This window comes from Halyomorpha halys, unplaced genomic scaffold (genome assembly GCF_000696795.3).
Source record: "Halyomorpha halys isolate HHAL.00 unplaced genomic scaffold, Hhal_1.1 Scaffold286.1, whole genome shotgun sequence".
Classification (NCBI taxonomy): Eukaryota; Metazoa; Arthropoda; class Insecta; order Hemiptera; family Pentatomidae; genus Halyomorpha; species Halyomorpha halys.
In genome coordinates this window covers 15,603-34,251 of record NW_027115682.1, presented here as the reverse complement: position 1 = coordinate 34,251, position 18,649 = coordinate 15,603, and the positions used below count along the sequence as shown (strand labels likewise).

The 18,649-nt window shown below is 30.1% G+C and overlaps 1 protein-coding gene across 1 annotated transcript; it reads left to right on the top strand.

Moving 5' to 3' along the window:
- The first annotated feature begins 12,444 nt into the window (after window positions 1–12,444).
- On the top strand, window positions 12,445–13,501 carry LOC106680766 (cuticle protein 16.5). The gene is made up of 2 exons (XM_014420694.1): window positions 12,445–12,544; window positions 12,662–13,501. Exons 1-2 carry the CDS (start codon window positions 12,533–12,535, stop codon window positions 13,385–13,387), a joined length of 738 nt encoding a protein of 245 aa, XP_014276180.1. The 5' UTR covers window positions 12,445–12,532; the 3' UTR covers window positions 13,388–13,501.
- The last annotated feature ends 5,148 nt before the right edge of the window (window positions 13,502–18,649 follow it).

Here is an 18,649-nt window from a genome sequence, read left to right as displayed (position 1 = left end):
AGTGTTCATATATATGAAAGTGCTCTTCTATGAAATATAAATAATGTAATAAATTAAAAATAATGTTAGGTTTGTACCTTATTATTGTAAACATTATATCGAGAGAAAGGGCTATTAAGGTACGTAAACAATAAAATTCATTGCAGAGAACGGGCTGGGAGTTGCTGGTAATTAATATCCGAGTTATTTTTATCTCAGAAAAAGAAATTAATTTGCTTATCTATTGTGATAAAATAAACTAGAACATCCGGGTTCTATAATTAAATCAGAAATTTAGTTGATATAATATATCAATAATTGATATAAAAATAATAATAATAAAAAAATAGAAGGGAATAAGCTTCTTATATTTAATTGATTTAACCCTGATATTGTCGCTATCAAAGATTATATGGTTTAGAAAATAATCACTAATTTTATTTTACACCATCAGTTTTTATAGCTAGGTCTGACATTTGTCGTCTTCAGCAACGGACGCATATCGAAGGACATCATTTGTTTGTGGAACCGGTTCGTCACCATGAACTTTAAGTGATCTTCTTGCGATTGTCTTTGCTTCCGTTATTTTTTATTTATTTTTTTACTGCCTTCTGAGAAGTTTTCGACTCGATTATTTCCCTAGTTTATCGTCGAATGAAGTACATGTTAGCGAACCTGTTAGTATGTTAAAACACTTTGTACCATATCGTTGAAATAGCGAATGTGAAAAATAGAAATACTTAAATTCATCAGTTTCATTAATTTATTAGAGATATTTCAACAAAATAAATTATTACAATTACAAACCTATGGCTTAGTAATGTAAAAAAGAACTGTGATGAAAAAACAAAAAATATATATTAGCAATGGGATGTTAAATGTAAAACGGAAGTTCTCTTTTTCAGTGAAGTTTCAATGAAGTTTTCTAGTTAACGATGGTGGCAACGATATTTGATGATTAAGTGATAATGAAATTAAAATGATGTTATAATTTATGAAAATAACTCCATAGCTCTGTATTATATTCGATGAAATTCAATAAAATAAAATTAAAGCGTTCTTGTTGAAAATGAGATGTACTGAAATTTTCGAAAATTGTTTATTTTACTGAGTAGTTTTTATTTTATAGGGTTCTTTATCCAAATTGTTGAATTTTACTAATCATAAAAATTATACTCAATATATTTAAAAACTTTTTTCTTGTAACTTATATTTTCCCTATGCAAATTAAAAATTAAATTAATTAAATTGCTGATTCTTTATCTTTCTATTCTGATTGTTCATACCATTTTCTTTGTTTATATGTTTGGGACTGTTATCAAATATTTATTAAAGGATCAGTATTTTAATTAGTTTAATTTTTAATTTGCATAGAGAGAATATAAGTTACAAGAAAAAAGTTAGTAAATATATTGTGTATAATTTTTGATGTTAGTAAAATTCAACAATTCGGATAAAGCATTCTATAAAATACAAACTTATATAGTGGTATCTTTTCAGGACTACTTTTTATTTTAATAAAATATTTCAAAAAATGAAATTAAGTACAAATTATTTTTGATATTTTTTTGGTAAAATCATAAGTTTAATTATTTATATATTACAGTAATATACTTTTGCCACAAGTAATAAATATAAATATAAAAATTTATTAATGAATTAGAATCAATATATAAAAAATCTAAACAGCCGGGAAAACATATTTAGCTCTATCTGTTGCTAAGATGTGACACTAGACATACTAGCGCTACCTGTTGAATGAAGAAGGAAACAGTTACGACCCGTACGCAAGGTTCATGGTATATTTAGTTCCGTTTATATGGCCTTCTTCTGTAGGAAGCTGGTTTTCATAATTAAAGAAAGTATTTTTCGTAATATCAGTATTACAAATTTGTATCAAAAGTAATATAATTACTAGTATTAGGATTAATAATAATCTAAAATAAATCATGGCAAATCTTAAATTTACAAAATTTTAATTAATTCAATAGCACTTAAATTCTAAATGAAAATAATTTAATAGTACAATGAATAATCAGTAATCCAAACCACACCCCAAGATTTAAAGTATTGATATAAATAAATTCATGTATGGTCGCAACAAATGATTAATTTATGTTTTTTTAAACTAACATATTGCATACATCACTTTTCCAAATTTTAACGTATAAGCCTACTCACTTTTATCATTTTCACAATTTCATGGATCAACGGACAGAGTTTGAGCAGGAAGTAAAAAAAAAAACAAAAAAAAAACTAAAAATATAGGAGAGTTGCAAATACAACTACTATTGATGTTTTGCCAATTTCAGTACTTAAATTTGTTTCAAAAATTTAATCAATTATAAAATTGATTGCTCCATTGTTGATTTTATTTGTTACAAAATAATAATGATTGGAATACGATTATTTTTTTATCGCGCCTAAAATTAATATCAAATTTAAATTAAAAGGAAATTTTAGAAGATCGTTGAAAATAATTTATTTATTCATTTTATTTTAAGTGTTTAGACCACTATCGGTTCATTCACACCGAATGCATAAATTGGAAATGTTAGTAAATTACAATATTATGTATCCAGTGGAATTATATATAGTCATAGGTATTAATATTTTTTTAAAAAAGGAACCATTTTGAATGAATTAAAAAATAATCTAAGTGATTGATGAGCAATACATTAAGTAAAAAATATTTATATAAGGATTACAAAAAAAAAATGGATTCATATTTTTTCCAAAATTAGATGAAAACAATTAATTTTCCGTCATTTTAAACATCGAACGTTACAAGAGTCCAAGAGGAGAAAAATGTTAGTAATTTCTCTATAATTATCGATTACTGAAATGAAAACTATATATAATTACTAGTCAAAATTAACGAGTATGTCAAGTATGGTTAGGATGAATAAAAATGATGGTTTTAAAACATATAAAAGTAACTTTTCGTTCGGAGCTCCAGAAAACTACAGGACATTATTTAAAGTACAATAAATTTACAAAACAAAAATTAGACCTAATGAGCTCGTTACATTTGATAGTCTCCGAGATACAGTTTTTCTCAATGCAACATTACATAAAATATGCACACAAAAATCAGTAGTTACTGAATTTATTGTGGGAAATTTCAATCTCTGGAACCATTATCACTCACATTAAAGCTAGATAAATATGGTATAAAGTAGTTTATAACGCTTATCTTCGTAGGAGTAGTATTTTTCATTATATTTGCTAAAAGAAATTGATTTTTAGTTGTAAGGACAACATTTTCTATGCGAAATTTATTTTCATATGCAAATACCATAAAAATTACAACCACTGCGAAGAAAAATGTTATAAACTACTTTATACTACATTAAACTATCTTTAATTTGATTGCTGACTCCACTGGTTTCTGACAAATAGTTTTTCATAGATCAAATATTTTGTCCAAACAACTAGAAATCAATATTTAATGAATTTATCATAGAAATTAATACTCCTACGAAGACAAACTACTTTATAATTCATTAAAGTAGCTTCGAGTGCTAATAGAAATCTGCACGTCTTATAGCCCTTGAGATAAAGATTTCCCACAATAAACTCACTATCAACTATTTTTTTATTTTATATTTCATGCAACTTGTAGCATCTCGGGAACTATTATATGTAAACAGCTCTACTAAGCGTCTGCTATGTAATGTCTCGAGATTTAGTCGGGATGCCAGGATCGATGAGGGCAATTATCAAAAAATAATTTGATTAATTAATTTATATTCAGTCCTGCAAAACTATTATTATAATTGGATTCTTTTCCAAAGGCTTGTTATGTGTTTACCAGTTACCAATTAAATACCTTTGTATTATTATTATTATAAAAAATATTGTTACTACTAATTATATAATTTAATAAGGGGAAGTATTGCGTAATATAGTAGTATATAAACTATATACAAGAACAAACATTGATATGATTTAAATTATAATATGACTGAAATGATTCAGATAATTGGTTAGCCATAAAATATCGATTATTAATTTATTATCTAATATATATCTGAATGAGTGAGTCTGGTCAAAGTAGATCTTGCCCTCCCTTCGGGCTTCTTACTTTTGTTTCAAAAATATTGAGCTCCGAATAATTTTTTTTTTTTTGAACATTTTGAAACAGCCACCATTTTGTATTCCCCTTAAATATACTCGGTAGAATCATCATTTTTGTCTAGTAATACGTAGTTTTTATTAAAGTAATTTTTTTCACTGGGATCTTGTAATATTAAGAGTAATTAAGTTCTATAAAATACAAACGAGTAGGAATGGGGTTTGATGACCAATTTTTGAGAACTCGTAAAAATATAAAAAATACAGGCTCCCTTTCTTTTATTTTTTAGGTTTAAAAATTTGTATAAAATGCAATCATACACCTGCATAAATGTGTATATCAATATTTCATGTATCTCATTCAAACAACCAATAATGTTTTTGAACCTCTACACTAACACTCATTCACTCTAAATCAGTACTTATTTCGCTTAGTAAAATGCTTCTGTATCAAATATTAAGTAAAAAATCATAATGATGTTGTCCTAACAAGATATTAGATTGGATTAGGCCTTGTGTTAGTATTGTAATAAAGGGGTGTGTTATCTAACTATAGTCAGTTTCGAGGGATCTAATCTGAATAAACGTTGGTCTAGTAAGAAATAGTGCCCTGGGCAGCCAATTAATGATTTTCCTTCGAGACTCAGAACTGTTTACATTAGAGTTTGTTATCAAAGTAGTCGTTGTAGTTACATAATGAATATGGTTGCTAGTGATTTAATCAAATACAAGTTACAGAATGAGGGCATTTGTTGGGTTACTGTTTTAATATATAGCTAGTATTCAATAATAATAAAGATGTTAATAGTTCCAATGGTTGTAATACTGAGAGAGATTTTACTCCTGAAATAATCTTATCCTAGTTGATTTTCTGGGAAATTAGGATACATTATGTTTGTACACTTAAAAAATTACAATGTAGCTAATGACTAAATTTTATGGATATAACAGGATCAGATATGTACAATGACATATCATGTTGAAAAACCAGTTTTTTCAATCTGTGACCAATTTTCTGACATAATACCTACTTATACGTTTCTTGATTTGACAGTTACTTTAGGATGATTAAACGAATAATTAATTCCTTAATTTATATTATCCAACAATAGCGGTATTAAATATTCATCGATTTTAAACATTAATAGTTTATTCATCACTTAGGTATAAATAAATATATTCTGTTGGTAAATTCATTGTTCAAGCTGGTACTATGATCATACAATGGATGTTTGAAAGAAAAGGCATTATAAGTACATCTAGTTCCGAAATTTAAGGTTTGTGCCAGTTTCTTAAAGTTCAAGGACTGAAATTTAAGAGGTGTTGGTTTTAACATACACAATTCGGGGCAGTCCCACTTTTTTCGATAGTTACAACTAATGATAGATAATATCGACTTTTCAAAGGTCATCTTAAGCTCTCTTTTAATACGTTTCTTGACTTTAATGCTTTTTGGCTAATGTACCAAATGACCAATGAACATTGGCTCTTAGATTTTCAATAATTATGATAATAGTAAGGACATAGTGAACCAGAAGGTTTGATGCAGATGCTACCAATAGCTGTTTTGCTGTTTTGACGCAATCCTGCGGTCTACTCCCCAGGTATCAATTTTTAGGAATCCAAACTCTTTAGTTATTAATTGCATTGAAAAATTATTTGTTTCTAAATTCATCTTAAGCGTTAAAACATAGTCTCTGGATTCAGTAATGTCCTACTTTGAGAAGTATTTTTAATGCTAATATTAAGTATAAGAGTCAGTCATATTGAAATTAAAACAAGACTGAGTTATTAAAAAAGTCTACCTTACAGGTCAGTATAGCTTTTTCACTGTTTTAATCTTTTTTTCTCTTCTTATTTATTTATTTATTTTTTTTTTTTTGTGAAAATTAAATTTTCTTGAAGTTGGCATTTTTCTGGAGATTTCTATTGTATAGGTGACACCTATATTTCAAAATTAATGATTCATCGTAGGAAAACAAAATATGCGTGCCGAAGTGCTGTTGAAATAGCGTACGGACGCTCATGAAGTTGATGCTAAGCCCATTTTACAATAATTCACAACTTTTCTTCAAATTTGGGCCTAATCAGACCTGCCGTTTTCGAAATTTACGATATACGAAAATACGTCTACTCATGCGTAAACTATAGTATTAACGGAAACTGGCTAAACCGATATTGGACCAACTCCCACAATCTCTTAAAATTTTATCAATGGATATAATGGAATTAATTGTATATCGATTATTGAATATGTATTTCTAAAGACCAACAAACAGGCTCGGAACCATATTGATATCTAAGTGAAAGAAGCTCAAATTCTATGCAATGTAATTAGATAAAAATAAATTAGGTCGTTTCTACTGTACAAGATTGAGGAGCAAATAAATTTGATTAAATTTAGATGTTCTAATAAATAAAGACCAGCTGTAAGGCTTTCTTATCGCCAAGAAAAATGGAGATTTATTTTATATAAAGTGAAATCTATTAGGAAGTAATCTAAGTAATCTCGTATATTGGTTGACTATCCATTTTGAAAAGAATTTTCATGGAAAATATTTGGCAAGGGAAGAATGAAATAAAAGTAAGAAATTTATTTCCAATTTTTTTAATATTTACAACTGCATCAAAAATATATATAATAAGCAAATGTGGTGTGAGTTATACAAAGGTGTGATAAATACTTGTAGAGAATCTACCAATAGGTAGAACTCAAATATTTTTACAAATTTAAAATTCATATTTCTTAAAGGTATGTATGTATACAGTTGTAAATAACTTAATTATATAATTGAATAACTTGTAAATAAATAAGTTATTAAAATAAATAAAAAATATGTCTTAAAGAAACAAATTTGCTTTAAACAATATTACATAAATAAATATGATCATGATGTCTTAAAAATATAATGGTGATGCTTTAAAATTACACCATTGGTCACTTCCTAAATTGACATAATGGAATCAGGTTTTCTATGTTTTAGAGAAAATAGTGATGTTGTAGATTGAAAAAAATGTTTTTAATTTGTCTGTTTTTGTGAGACGAAGTTTTTAATTCTAATCGTTTTTCAGAAAGTAGTCTAAATCGAAAGAAAAATAAAATATTTAAATGAAAGGTACTCTAAAATTTTTTTGCTGTAATTCCTGTATTACAGTACCTTCATCCAGTAGGTCATTTATAAATGATCAGAGCAGAATAACCTACATAAAGTTGAGGATGGCCAAATTGGCCGAAACGTCGGACTTCTAAAGGAATAAAAAAATTATTTATTTAAACAATATTAACCAGTCTCAAGAAAGTGCAAAGATTATAAATATCTTAATTAGGTTAGTATTCTCAAATCTTAATTCTAAGCACAATTTTTATCAATTATTCTGCTCTGTTTTATGTAACTATCGTTTTCGTTATATAATTTTAGATTGAACTTACAACTTAATATGATTCTGATCTCGTTTTAAACGATGTATTTTTTTTTAATATCTCTAAAATTTGTTGCCTATAATTATTTAGTAACGATATATTTGGTAATGGAAAATGGCTGAGCAACATACGTTTTGCAGATGATATTGTGCTCTTTGCAAAAGGCATGGAACAACTGAGAGAGGTTGGTCTTTATTCGAACTACCAGACGACGAAACTTATGACAAATGGCGTAAAACACTCCTCAAAATTAACAACCATAAGTTGGTATATGTTGAAGAATATATTTATCTGGGTCAGTTAATATCTTTCACGGATGGAGAGGCAAAAGAGGTCCAGAGGAGATTGGCACTCGGTTGGAAAAAGTTTTGGTCCTTTAGGACTATAATGAAGGGAAAAACAAGTATTGACCTTAAAAGAAAGGTCTTCGACAGTTGCATTAGCCCAGTGGTCACTTATGGATGCCATACTTGGTCACTGACTATAGCTCAGGAGAGGAAATTACAGGTGTGGCAAAATAATATTGGAAGAAGCATTGTGAACGTGAAGAAAAGAAAGAGATGGAATAAAAAATGCTAAGATCCAGAAAGAAACAGGACTCACTAACACATTGAAGATGACAAGATTGAGTGCATGGAAATAGGCAGAGCATCTCCTTCGAAGCGAAGATGACAGATGGTCAAAAATTGCCACAGAATGGACTCCATACGACCTTCAAAGAAGAAGACGTCAAAAGAAAAGATGGAGCGATATATTCAAGAGTATGGCAGGACCCCTCTGGTGGAGAACTGCTAGGGACGGGGATGTCTGGAGGAAAAAAAAGGAAAGAACTCACCTCTCAATAGAGCTGGTCACCCAGGGAAGTGCTGACAATTACTCCTGAAAGGGAAGGCCTATACAGGAAAGGATACAGAAGAGAAGAGAGGGAGGAAGAAGAGAAAATTGATAGAATTTAAGGTTTATATATAAATTTATTTTTTTCTTTCTATCTTCTTTAAATGTTTATATTATACTTTGTAATGGTTTAATTTAATTGCATAAATAAAAGGCTATTTTCATTTCATTTCTTATTTGGTAGTAAAAACGTGTTTAGTTGTTAATGTAATTCATAAATCTTAATTGGCTCATGTAGAATTTGCATGTAGAAAAGTGCAGTTGGATTAACTTTCTATGACTGATTGCTTATACATTTATTATTTAGCAATGACCTTGAGAAAAATATTCAAAACATATCAATAAGAAAAATCATCGGAAAGAGCTAATTCATAGACATTATCCTTATTCTTTATCAGTTTTTATACTAACTTTTGTGTTAGCCACAGAGACAAAATCAATTGTTGATATAGAGTGTAAAATAAGAATTTTGAATCAATTATACAACACTTTATGAATGCTTCTTCATCGAAAAGGAATTTAGTTATCAAAGAGACTCAGAATATGATATCAACGAAAAGTCTTTGTTATTTTGTTTTTTACATTTTCAAACGTAAGTGGAATGAACCGTATAAGTTTAAATGTCCATCAATAAATAGATAGATTTTCTAATATTACAATACATAATGCAATACGACACGAAATGCAGCTTATTGACATTGGCACTTAACAGTACGTTCGAGGTTTTAGTTACTCATATAAAACAGGGCCTGTTTCTCGCGAATCATTCCAAAAATCCTAGTTCATACATTATACATTAAAAACTATCATACCACACAAACTGGCTTTTAAATTTTTATTTGAAAATAACGGGATATATACCACCAGTATTCAACGCCTCGTGAACAAGGTATATTATGGTTATTTTATGACTAGGTCTTATATGAGGATTTGGTATATTTCTAGCTGTATCGCAGGTTGATAAAACACACAAGAAATTTTACTAGACCACTTTGGCTTATGCTTCTCGGTGCTTAGATTACCAAGGATATGAAACTATATTGCAATCAGGCTTCTGAAGTTGTAAAATATTCTTTGTTTAATTACTAACATCTGAGCTACATGCCATATTTTCTATCACAGCGTTTCATATCCATATTTATAATTTTCCATTATTATTTATAAAGAGTAATTTTTAAGTTATATAAAATAAAGAAAAGAACGCTGTGATTATTTTAAATAAAACTTAATCGATTGCAAACGTTTATTGACAATGTAAATATATAATAAAACTAGCGAAACTAATAATAGCCTTCGATTGGAGTTGTAAGCGGTGGCTGTGATGGATTGGATCGAGGGTGAACGTACGCAAGGAGCCCAGCCCAGCTTATGTAAGGCTCAAAGGTCACAGTCGGTCGAGACTGCACTTGGCGATCGTATACAGTTAGTGTAACAGTTCAACTACTCCTGGAACCATTCAGGCAACCATTTCATTATTTGGTTCATTGATTTATGATATCTTGCAACAGCTTCATACATCTGGTCCAATTTGTGTATTCTAACAACTTTAAAAGTTTACCTTATTTCGGTAAAAAAATCCATGCAGCCACTGTTGTATACATACTTATGTTTATTAATAGTTTAAGTTCCTTTGAGAACTTCAGTAGAGGAAGGAATTATGAATTTAACTCGGAGATTATAATGCAACCAGATTCCGGTTCTATTTCGGATCTTTAAAATATCTGGAAACTGCAATATAATGTGAATGGAGTAATAATCTGGAAACCCAAATAGGTGAAGGACTTTTTTTCGAAGTCCAATTTTATACGATAAAATCTTATCGATGCTTGAGGGGCTTGGCCTAATTGCAACACAACACAAAAAGACACACATAACATTAGTGTACTTATACATTTAATTTTGAGGAGAATCCTTTGTTCTAAACTCGAAATTGGTCACGAATACCATTATTCTTCCATTACAATTTTTTTTTTATTTTCCTGACTAATATGTTTTAGAAATTCATCGGCAAGTTTATTTTTATCAAAAGATTTTATATGACTTTAGAACTAAGAAGGTTTTCTGCTTCCGATCTCTGAATCTCATAATTTTATATTTAAGTGTGTGTCACTAGATTAATGTATTAAAGTTTATTTTAACGCCATGAATAAATTATTCGTATTATAGATAAGTCCTATAAAATATCATAAACTTGTTGCAGAATTTCCGGATCAAACGGTGGAGTGTATGACGTCAAATTTTATCTTACGCTTCTCAACTGATCCTCTAATTGGATGAATCACATTTTGTGATTAGGCTTCCAAACATTTTGTAAATTTCTAAAATAAGTTAGATATATTACTTAGATCCAAATAATGTATAGTGTATCTTTTCTTTTGTTTTAATTTAAAATGAAATATTCACATGGATCTCAAGCATTGTGATAGTCACAAATGTATCAATTAAACTACAATAATGTTGATAAAATATAAATATTACAATTAAAATACAAATTCGACTAGCTAGTAACACAATTCATAATAACCACTATTAAATTTTATTTACTATAAAATTTATTTACTTAATATACAATGATAATGACTAAAATAAGGGGGATGCTATATCCTATTCTTTCTCAGACAGAAACTGAACCCGGATAGTGGGAAGTTGGCCACGCCCTGGGTGCTCCGCTTTTACGTTGATGTAAATATAATCAATTATTTAATTATCTATCAAGGCGTTCATTTAATCGCAAATATGAACTGTATATAAATTGTAGTAAATGATCTTCGTGAAATTCCTCCTTATGTCGATGTTCATTTCAATTTGAATCATTTCACTGTAAAAAGTAAGGGTCTCAAAATATATTTACTGTTATAAAAAGTAGGGATTGAAGATACAATTTTATAAACTAAATTTGTAATAAGTTGGAAAATTTTTCAGTTTATGTTTTCTGAGAATAGCTAATGAAAATCATTTGTTTTTAGAAAAAAAATCAAATATAATGTTAGATACAAAAATATCAATAATGGTTCGTAATGATAAATTTTAATTATAAATAAGAAAAAATAAATCATTAGTTTTTGAAATATTTTTAAGATATAAAGCTTTCCAAATGGTTTCAGACAAGTCCCAATAATTGAGGGCTCAAAATTAGAAAAATATTCTTTTTATATTTTTTTGTTATCCTTCCACCCAAAATGGAGTGTCTTTTTTGGGAAGCGTTACAACTCTGAATGTCCGGATACTTCACAAGAACGTAATCGTACCAGATTAGGTGTTTAAGGGAATAGGGTACTCCACAGCACTACTTTTGGAGTATTTGTCGCTGTTTCTTACACCAATCAAAGTAGGCCCATGATTTTTACGACCATGATTAATCCTTAGCCTTGTTAATATTGATATATTTCTCCTATTTAACACTGTATTAATATTGGAGAACCCTGGTCGTTGGCTAACAAAGTAAATATTTTATCAAATCAATTAGATGAAATATTACAGATGACTGTCACTTTTAATTCATTCCAGAACAATTTCTCAGTTTATTAAAAAGTTCTAACTGGATAGCTCTTAGCAGCTATATACGACAGGCTTTAGTTAAAATTGCACACAGATTCCGACCGATTGATATTTTCTATTGTCTATGTGTTTTTCATTGTTTGAATAGATCAATTCCAAAATCCCATGTCTCTTATTTAAACAAAAATCATTCAAGTCATTTTAATAAACTTTCTATAGTAATTTTATTCTATATTAAATTATGATAATTTGTTTTCTAATGTAGCAATAAATAATATAGAGTAAACAATAAGTAAATAGAACTATAAAACAATTTATTATGTCAAGCAGTAAATCACTTAGAAATATCTGATAAAAATATTAAACCATTTATTGGACAACTCGCTACGTGGAATTGTTGAAATCCTGAGGCAAGACTGAAAGATGCTGGGCGGGCCGGGGTAAATGCCAGCCGATCTGAAGCCGCCGCTGTTTCAACACGAACTAGCCGATAATGTGTAGCTTCGATCCGCCTTCTTATATGTCAACAAGAAACCAAAAACTGGAGGCTGCGATTGCAGTTCGTCTTCTTGACCGTGATCCGGTTCCAGCTCCAGAGGTCCTGTATAAAGCCACTCCCTCCACTCTGGACTTCACACAGTTCTCAGCTCTCAAGCAGCAAACATGTACAAGATTGTAAGTTATACAACATATGATCATTAATCACATTCTTAAAAGCTCATTACAGAATTGTGACTATATATATTGTATTATAAGTAATTGTTATAAAAATAAATGAAATATCTATTCTAGGCCATTCTTTTTGCCTGCATTGCGGCAGCCTCTGCCGGAGGCCTTCTCCATGCCCCAGTATCATACGCCGCCCCAGCAGTCTCCTATGCCGCTCCAGCTGTGTCATACGCCGCTCCAGCAGTTTCCTACGCCGCCCCAGCCGTAGCCACTGTAGCTCATGCCCCAGCGATCTCATACGCCGCCCCAGCAATTGCTGCTGCTCCAGCTATCAGATACGCTGCCGCTGCCCCTGCCATTAGATACGCTGCTCCAGCAGTATCATACGCCGCTCCAGCAATTGCAGCTGCACCAGCCATCAGATACGCAGCTCCTGCTGTGAGATACGCTGCCGCTGCTCCAGCAATTAGATATGCTGCTGCTGCCCCCGCTGTTTCCTACGCTGCTCCAGCAATCGCTCATGCTCCAACAACTTACTCTAGCTCTTCTTTCGTGGCCCATCATGCCCCAGTAGCCGTCGCCGCTCCTGCTGTCTCCTACGCCGCCCCAGCAGTGGCTACCGTTGCCCATGCTCCTGCTGTCTCCTACGCCGCCCCAGCAGTGGCTACCGTTGCTCATGCTCCAGCTGTCAGCTACGCCGCTCCAGCAGTTAGCTACGCCGCTCCAGCCATCGCTGCTGCTCCCGCAGTCTCCTACGCCTCCCGCCCACTCGCCTATGGTGGACTCTACGGTGGCTACGGAGGATATGGTCTAGGCTACGGATATGGTTCTACACTCCTTCACCATTAAGCAGCATGTGATATACTAGTACCTGAACCTTACACTTCGTTAGTAAATTGTCATATTTCCTTACTTTATTTATGCCTCTTGTAAATATTTTTAATTAAATAGTTGTTTCGTTAATAGTTGTTCCTATTTCCTATCACTTAAAATCGACCTAATATTATTTAGATACTATTATTTAGGAGAATTGTAAGAGTTAAAATTGTAGTAAATCATAGATTATTTTCTAATCAACGACTATTTATCTTATGTAGTTTGATACTGAATTGTGGCTTCAATTTTACTTCATTTAAAACCAATTGCTGCTTAGTCTGGGAAACTACTATTACAATGAGTGGATAAACCAATAACTCATCTCTACTGAAGCCCGATTTCCAACCTTACAGTTCTCAAAACGGGTTTCTGATTTTGCTCATGTCTGATGTTTTACGGTGATAAGGTTTTAGTAAATTTCTTATTTTCAAGAACATACAAAAATATAAATATTGAACCTAAATATCAAAGTAAGCTCATTCTAGCTAAATACAGTTTAATATCAGCATTCCGAACTAATTGCAGCAGGAGGGCATTAGGATTACTGAAAAGTTCGGATTACAGAAGATATTAGGAAAAGTTATCACTCCCTCACACTCTCACTTTCCATTAACCTTTCGTCTGTCGCTAAGTCTTATAAAATCGCTAGTCACTATCCGTATTTTGAGTGGCTACAACTTTTGTTTTCTCTTACCTCCTAAGTGATAACTAAATTTTTAAAAAAATATAAGACTGTTCATTTATAAGTGAAAAAAGACCATCCATAAAGACCTAAATGTTCCTTATGTAACCGATCTAGCCCGAACCCGATATTATTCCTTCCATAATAAACTCCCTAACCACCCAAACCCACTAGTTTCTAACCTTGCTTCCTCTTCCATTCCTGGCAATCTTTCGAGGCGCCTGAAAAGAAGATGGCCTCGTGACCTTATATTGTAAACTGTTTTTAGAGTTCTACTACTGGGTAGTTTCTCTACACCCTGTATCATATCATTATGTCATTATGATCAAATTTACTTGTATTTTTTTTATACAGTTGTAAATATCAATAAATAAATAAAAAAAAAAAAGTGAAAATAAAAAAAATACTCTTTGTATGGATTTATTTAAAACGTGATAAAAAATGGTCATAAACAAAAGTTGTATTACAGATATTTCAACAATTAATTAAATTAATTTACAGACTGAAATGACTAGATTATACTACAGATATTATTTATTTTTCATTCCAACAAAATATATAATGAACACTTTTATAAGAATTAGATTATCCAATATCTAAAATTATGTAAAAATTTCCACTTTCGATTTTCACGCTGATTACAGTAACTAGCCTATAGATATGGAAGTTAAAAATGTATTTCACACATGTGCACTTTCATTTGAAAACAAAACTGTTATATGCTAAAAAAAAAATACAAAAAACAAACATTTATCTGAGCCTATTCGGATTACTGGAGTGTCCGGAGTATCGAAGATTACCGAGATAACACTGTATAACGAATTAATACTGGTTTTCTCAAGGAATAGAGACAATAGTGGTAAAAATAGAAATGCAATATAATTACAAGCACTAATGCCTAATATACTGGTAGGTAACTGATTTGGCAAGACTTGTAGATTTGATGAGGACTTGAGCTACAGGTTTAATATTATCCAACAGAGTCCTTGACCGCAAACCTCAAAAGTTTTGTTCAGAAACAAGTTAAAATATGAAATTATCTAAATTAGAGGCAGTCAAGGGAGCCGTTTGTCATTCTCACATACCATACAATTAGATTTGGATAGTTCGTTATAGAAGCTGTAACTATTCGATTGATTAAATTTAGTTCTTGGCCAAATATATTGACTAGCCAAAATTAATATATTCTGAATGTGAAAAACGACTGAAAAAAAAACCTGTTTACCTTGAATTTTTCACCTCATTTTTTGTAATTATAATAATATTGATTAATGACCTGGTAAAAAATAGATAGAACGATATCCTAAGAGGAGAAAAAAAGGCAGTCATTTCGTACGAAATTTTTATTACTTTAATGAAAACTATATGTAATTAATTGTCAAAATTGGCGAGTCTGCCAAATGTAGGAAGGGGAAATACAAAATGGTGGCTGTTTCAAAAAGTTAAAAAAAATTTTTTTTTCTTTCGGAGGTCCATATCATTAAAATTATCAACAATACAAAATAACCTAATAAAACATCGTTTAATGAAAAGTAAATTTGCGCCCTAATAAACTATGTACTTTCAATATCTCATAAAAGAAGCACTGAACAATCAGTAGTTAGTGGATTTATTTTGAGAAATATATATCTCAATAACCATTCGACGTACAATTGATTCGTCTATTGACACTCAAATTAAAGTCAATTGATTGTAGTATAGTACATTTTTTTCGCAGTAGTAGTTTTCATGATATTCGACAAAATTAATTCACAAAATGTAGATTAATAGCTTTTCGGAAAAATATTTTGACTCATGAAAATATATATCTCAGGAAATATAAAGGTACAGATGTCTGTCAACGCTCAAATTAAAGCTAGTTTATAACGTTTACCTTCGTATGAGTGTTAGTTTTTATGATATTTAACAAAATAAATTCAAAAACTTTTTAATTATAATTATTCGCACAGACTATTTGGATTTATGAAAAACAATATCACAGGAACTATTAGACATTATGATGCCTGTCAACACTAAAATTAAAATTTATTTGATATGCTGCAATGAAATTAATAACGTTTATTTAAAAAATGATTTTAATGTGTAATAAAATACTTTATAGTAGAAATAACATATACTGAAAAATTAGTTGATAGTGAGTTTATTGTAGGAAATCTTTATCTCAAGGGCTATAAGACGTGCACATTTCTATTAGCACTCGAAGCTACTTTAATGAACTATAATGTAGTTTATCTTCGTAAGAGTAGTAGTTTTCATGATAAATTCAAAATTCAAAATCTTGATATCTAGGTGTTCGGACAAAATATTTTATTTATGAAAAACTATATGTCAGAAACCAGTTGAGGTGTAGAAGCCAGTCAGATATCAAATTAAAGATAGTTTAATGTTCTATAAAGTAGTTTATAACGTTTGAATCCGTGGGGATTGTAGTTTTTATGATATATGCACGTTAAACAGAATTTCACATATAAAATATTGCCCGAACTGTAAATCAATTCATTTTAGCAAATATCGTGAAAAATACTAATCCTACGAAGATAAAAGTTATAGACTGCTTTATACCACATTTAACTAGCTTTAATTGGAATGCTAATGGTTCCTGAGATTTAGATTTCCCACCATAAATTCAGTAACTACTGATTTTTCGGTACATGTTTTATAAAATGTTGCTTTGAAAAAAACTGTATCTAGGGGACTATCAAACGTAACCAGCTCAATTAGGTCTTATTTTTTGGGGAAATTTACTGTACTTTAAACAATTTCCTATAGTGTTGTTGGTAGTTTTCTGGAGCTCTGAATGAAAAGTTACTTTTTTATGTTTTAAAGCAGCCATCATTTTTATTCATCCTAACCATATTTGACAGACTCGTTAATTTTGACTAGTAATTAGATATAGTTTTCATTTCAGTGATCGATAATTGTAGAGAAATTACTGACATTTTTCTCCTCTTTAATAATTACCGTTTTTACTTATTTCATTGTACTAAAATATTTGTCACTCCACAATAACTGCCAAATCACTCTAATAAAAAAATCAATGAATGATTACAGACTCACGTTCTAATTGGGGAATTATTTAAAAAAATATATTATGGCCTGATCCATGATTATTGAATAGGGAATTAAGTTAACTTGAGAGAGCGAATATAATAATAACACGCTCTCGTTTATTTTCCAAACAAAAAGTATCGTCGTTTTAAAGTAACATTGGTGAGATTTGTTTACCTTTCTGTAATTTTGAATACACTTAAATATAAAACCTTAAATTTCGAACCAAGATGATGGAAGTTGCAGAAAAACACAAACAAATGATAATTTTGTATGGAAATGCCAACAACATTTTCAAGATAGGGTAACATTTGTAAGTTGAACCCGATTTTTCGCAATAAATATTTTATTTTTTTCTGGTTGTCGGACTAAAAAATATCACCATGTGGGTTTTGTAGAATGAACGATACTTGTATGGGGTTTTTGAGGAGTGCTGTGTCATTGTTTAATTTAACCAATAAATTCTGATCTGTTGTGTGAAGATATTCAAATGTAATAGTCTAACATCAATACTCGGAGTCGCTTCTGATGTTTACATTTCTATACTAATGTCCATATTTTACACTAAATAATTCTTCAGAATAAATTTGATTCTTTAGAAAAATTCTAAACTTTAAAAGCAATCCTTTGAAGTATACCTAATAAAAACCTTGGCAGTGAAAAGGTAACATATCAAACGATGAAATCATTGTGTTATTGACTAATGATTAGAAAGCATTTAAGCTTTTAAGAATTTAGACAATGATGAATTTTTTTTTCGGATGATGAAAAGGAAGGAAGACAGCTAATATGTTAATAGAAATATAGACACACTGACATTAAAAAGGTTTAATAAAAAATGTTGAATGATGTTAGCAATTTAACATACTTTTATATATGAATCAACTGTTCTATCACTACTTTTATGAACAACTAGATGAGGAAAAACATGGTAATACAGAAGAACTTATTAACATAAGAACCTAGAGCATTTATTAGTCTCCAAGCAATGTCCACCAATAACTATACTTGCTCTTCTAAAGGTGTTACGCGAAGAAAATTAAATTAAAACCGAAATAAATGTTGATTTTATCTTAAACAATATAATATAAAGATTAATGTGAGAGATTTAGAAATTCACTAAATTCGGAAGAAGATTTGTAGTTATAAACTAATTGTAAAGGTTACTAGAACATTGTGAAGAATTTCTGAAACTTTTTCCGATTATAATTACATTATGAAATCAAGTTTTAATAAGTAGAATTAGTAAAATAGGCAATCCCTAATGGTATATATTTTTAATGAATTCAAAAAAATTGAAAATCTCGAATATACATTTCATATAAAATTAAACTAATGCAACTTACTTCAAGGAATAATGTATTTTGCAGATAAATTTTACCAAAAATCTTAGTATTGTGTCATCGGCATATATGTCAACAAGAAACTGGTGGCAGCGATTGCAGATCATCTTCTTAATCCTGATCCGGTTCCAGGCCTCAGCTCCCTATAAAGAGTCTCTCATC